This window comes from Apaloderma vittatum, unplaced genomic scaffold (assembly GCF_000703405.1).
Source record: "Apaloderma vittatum isolate BGI_N311 unplaced genomic scaffold, ASM70340v1 scaffold32615, whole genome shotgun sequence".
Lineage (NCBI taxonomy): Eukaryota > Metazoa > Chordata > Aves > Trogoniformes > Trogonidae > Apaloderma > Apaloderma vittatum.
Genome location: NW_009715952.1, coordinates 9,586 through 13,790, shown reverse-complemented (window position 1 = coordinate 13,790; position 4,205 = coordinate 9,586). Strand labels below are relative to the sequence as shown.

At 42.0% G+C, this 4,205-nt stretch overlaps 1 protein-coding gene across 1 annotated transcript; it reads left to right on the top strand.

Moving 5' to 3' along the window:
- The first annotated feature begins 1,315 nt into the window (after positions 1-1,315).
- On the top strand, positions 1,316-4,205 carry PDCL (phosducin-like). The gene is made up of 3 exons (XM_009869356.1): positions 1,316-1,484; positions 2,207-2,388; positions 3,494-4,205. Exons 1-3 carry the CDS (start codon positions 1,316-1,318, stop codon positions 4,043-4,045), a joined length of 903 nt encoding a protein of 300 aa, XP_009867658.1. The 3' UTR covers positions 4,046-4,205.

Here is a 4,205-nt window from a genome sequence, read left to right as displayed (position 1 = left end):
AGCCCAAATGAACCGATTTGATTGAATTAGGGTGTTTTTAATGAAATCTTGTGTCTGTTTAGCCGGTTCGCGCATGACAGGTCCGTGGCGGCGTTCCCTGCCCCGAGAGAAGAGCCGTTCTGGGGGAAGAGCCGTTCTGGGGCGTTTTGATCTCAGTCAGGGCGAGGTTCCGTCGGCAGCTTTTTTAGAGAATTTGGTGGAAGGAGCCAGTGGGGAGAGAGTGCTGAGCTCTTCAGGGGCTCCGTGGTTGTTCAGCCTTTTCCATCACTTGGAAACATCCAGCCTGTTTGTTCTGTGAGAAGCCTGCAGGCTGTAAATGCTGACACTGTCAGTAGCTTTGCAGCATAGATTCTGCTGTTCACTGCTGTTTAGCAGGAGCTATTTTGGATTAAAAAAATGTTTAACTTGGGAAAAGTGAGGATTTTTAGGAGCGTCGCCATCACTTTATCAGTGACGTGTCAGCATCTAATTTCGATGTTGTCCATACGAACACCACGCTCTTGACTTCTGTGGCGATGCAGTCAGCGGGCAGGTAAAAAGACGACAGACAGGCAGATCTTTCTTTTGATGTGTTATTTCTTAGCCTGGAAGCGATGTTCATGAAACTGTAGCACTCAATACTTAAAAAATACATCTTCTGTGTTTAGAAGTAACCTTTTTTTATTAAACAGCAAACATGGTTGCCTTTTCTTGAAACATTTTTCCTAGCATGTGTTGAATATATTGTGCATGGGGTGACTTCCCGCAAAAGTTCTTGTGAGATTGTCTTTAACGATTTGAATTAATACCGTCTGAAATTTCTTCTTCCAGGTTTTGCTAGAAGCTTGTCTCTGAAAGACTGAAAAGGAATTAAGGTCAGAACACTTTAATTTGATTAGCTACACTGATAATTTCTCAACGCTCAAATGAATCATTGTTAAAATTAGGCAAATAATACTAGAAAATTAAATTCCAGTAACTGGGAAATCAACCTCATAGAGCTGAGTGAGACTGATAAGATTCCTGAGTCACAGTTACAAAGTTAGTTCTCGGAATAAGAATACGTACAAAGTGTTGCTGCAGTAGTGAGCCTTAAAGCAGTTCTCTTTGTAAAGGTTTTTAATTTAAGTGAGTTTGAAATTATGACTTAAGAATTAACTCAAGTGACTGACTGCGCTGCAGGCTGTTTGATAGTGGGCTGTAAACTGTTCTTCTGTGGCTGAAAAGCTGCCCTGTGGAAAGAAAGGGATATCGTGCACTTCAAGCGGTATCTCACGCTGCATGTTTGAATAAGCAATGCATTCTCTATTTCGCTAATTTATTTTTTTAGGGCATAATGACTACTTTGGATGATAAACTGATTGGTGAGAAGCTCCAGTACTATTACAGCAGTAGTGAGGGTGAGGATGAAGACAGTGAGAAAGAAGATAAGGAAGGAGAGAGCAGCATTCCTGACAGCGTTGGGGAGGTGGAGCTTAGCAGCGATGGCAGTGCCGTCAACACAGGTATCGTCATATCACACTAATGGTTCCGTAAATACTTTGTTTGCTGGAAGATCCATGTGTTGTTCTATAATTCATTTTTCAAAATGGAAGTTCTGGTTTTATTCATGCTTGAGTCAGAGATTGACCGTTTTGTGGCTATAGTCTAACCTTGTTTTTAATAGCCAGTTCTTTCTTTTTAACGTTTGACTTCTCTGAGAGACCTCTGTGTTGTATCTGAAGTGGTTAAGCTTTGCATACGAAGCACAAAAGTTTCTTCAGAGGACCTGAAAAAGGAACTCTGCTGGGCCCCAGCAGCAGGGTAACAGCAAGGTGCAGTCTCTAAGAATTGACACAGTAGTACAGCACAGAACGTACTTCTGTGCAAGAGCGTTGGCAAACTTAATTATACTTCCCTGTCGTCATTTCTGTTGTTATGAAAGGCCCTGCTACCAGTAGGGCAATTCTTGAGGGCTGGTGGTTCTATTTGAAGAGCGCAGATATTAATCTTTGGGACAATTATAAGAGTAGCCTAGTTAGTCATCTCAGGAAAAAAAAAAAGATACAAGCTCAGGGACACATAAATGGCAGATTGCTTTTTTCATTTCAACATTTTGCACAGGATACAAAAAGTTTATGACAGGACCACTGTTTTACTGCTGACTTGTAAATTATTACTTGAATTTGAAATGGTAAGTGTGATTTTGTTATTCTTTTATATGAAATGCCTACGTATTCAATTTCAGGTCCCAAAGGAGTCATTAATGACTGGCGAAGATTTAAACAACTGGAAACTGAACAGCGGCAGGAGCAGCGCAGAGAAATGGAACGACTGATAAAGAAGTTATCTATGACATGCAGATCTCACTTAGATGACGAGTCTGAGAAGCAGAAGCAGAAAGAGCTCCAGGAGAAGATCAATGGAAAGGTAGCATGGCATGAAGGATTAAAATACCACTTCAGAGTTTAAGATTTTCGATTTCATCATTTGTGTACGTGAAGCAGATAGAAATCTGTGTTCTGTCACCTGATGTTTCTCCCTAGTAAACAGCAACATGTGAGTGGTGCAAGAGATGCGTTGTAACTGTTTGCCAGGTGTTGTCAAGTTTAATGATTCTGCATTTTAGTGATACTCCAGGAGCATTGCATTTGCCTGTGTTAAGAAAAAAAGCCCTTTAGGTGCTATACTGAAGAAGTCCACATCCTTTTCCCAGATTTCTCTTATCTGTTTATCAAACAAGTCAACTTCAGGGGATTGGTTTGAAGAGTTGTGCAGCAAACCTGTGAATACTGCCTCCCATGTCTGAACTAAGACTTCAGGAGTCCTTACTGATTTTCTGCTTAGTAACAGGATGCTGAGAATTTAGCTTTGACTTTGAGCTCCAAAGAGAGAAGGCGCTGGAATTAATGAATGGTGTCGATCAAGAGGGCTGTGTAAGGAGCTCTCACGGTTCTTGTCAGAGAAGTTACTCATTAGCCAACAGTGCTTCTTGCTTTCAGAAGATGAAAGCTGGCCACACCGTCCTATACCTTGAGTGATGCGAATATGTTTAAGAAAGCAAGTGAACAGATGCCGAATACGTAAAATCCTGTTAATTTTAGTTCTACACACGAGATTGTGTATTTGTTTACCACAAAATGTTAACTGAAAAACTAAATGAAAAAGCTGATGGAAAAGAAGGTGGACTTAGGTCAGGCACGGTATCCAGATGAGCGCTCAGGGCTTAGTGAAAGCACGTAACCACCATTAACCTGAATTAAAGTGGGAGCGTGGAGCAGCCACTCGCGTTATTAGTGCAGCTTGTGGAAACAGCAATACCCAAGGCTGAAACTGCTGTTCCCACTGGATGGTTTCTAATTGGGTCAAACCAGAGTGTAATACAGAGGATGCTTGAGCCTTCGTGGGTTGCACTTTGCTGTTATTAAAGATGAGTGACCCACATTAATCCTCTTGATACAAATTCTCGTTACGTAAGTGATCCGTATGGTGATGCAGATTTTTTTTTAATGTACCTTTGTATACGTTTTTTTAGATGACATTACAAGAATATGACATGATTCACAATGATGAAGACGATGAGGAATTCTTGCAGCGATACAGGAAGCAGCGAATGGAGGAGATGAGGCAGCAGCTGTACAGCGGGCAGCAATTTAAACAGGTTTTTGAGATTAGCAGCGGAGAAGCGTTTTTGGACACGGTTGATAAAGAGCATAAGAGCACACTGATCATGATCCATATTTATGAAGACGATATCCCTGGCACTGAATCCCTGAACGGCTGTATGATCTGCCTGGCCGCCGAGTATCCAACGGTGAAATTTTGCAGAGTAAAGAGTTCGCTCATCGGTGCCAGCGCTCGCTTCACTAACAATGCTCTGCCAGCTCTGCTGGTCTATAAGGCAGGTGAGCTCATCGGCAATTTTGTGCGAATCACTGACCAGCTTGGAGAAGATTTTTTTGCTGTAGACCTGGAGGCTTTTCTGCAGGAGTGTGGTTTGCTGCCAGAAAAAGACCTCGTGCTTCTGACTTCCATACGTAATCCGTCTGCGTGTTTCAGTGAAGACAGTGATCTGGAAATAGACTGAAGCACTCGTACGAAGGGCCAGTAGGTGTAGATGTACTGCGGGGTGTCCTTGTGCTAGGGATTGTTCTCTTTCTTCCATAGCGTGTGTACGTATTCTTCCCCTTCATGCACTTTTGACTTTTGCTCCCTAAACAATTGTTAAAAATAGGGAATTCCTAACA

Excerpts from the sequence above, each read along its gene's own strand:
- PDCL (XM_009869356.1), top strand. The coding sequence starts at position 1,316 with ATGACTACTTTGGATGATAAACTGATTGGTGAGAAGCTCCAGTACTAT. Across the intron at positions 1,485-2,206 it reads TGGCAGTGCCGTCAACACAG|GTCCCAAAGGAGTCATTAAT; the intron begins GTATCGTCATAT and ends ATTCAATTTCAG. Across the intron at positions 2,389-3,493 it reads AGGAGAAGATCAATGGAAAG|ATGACATTACAAGAATATGA; the intron begins GTAGCATGGCAT and ends ACGTTTTTTTAG.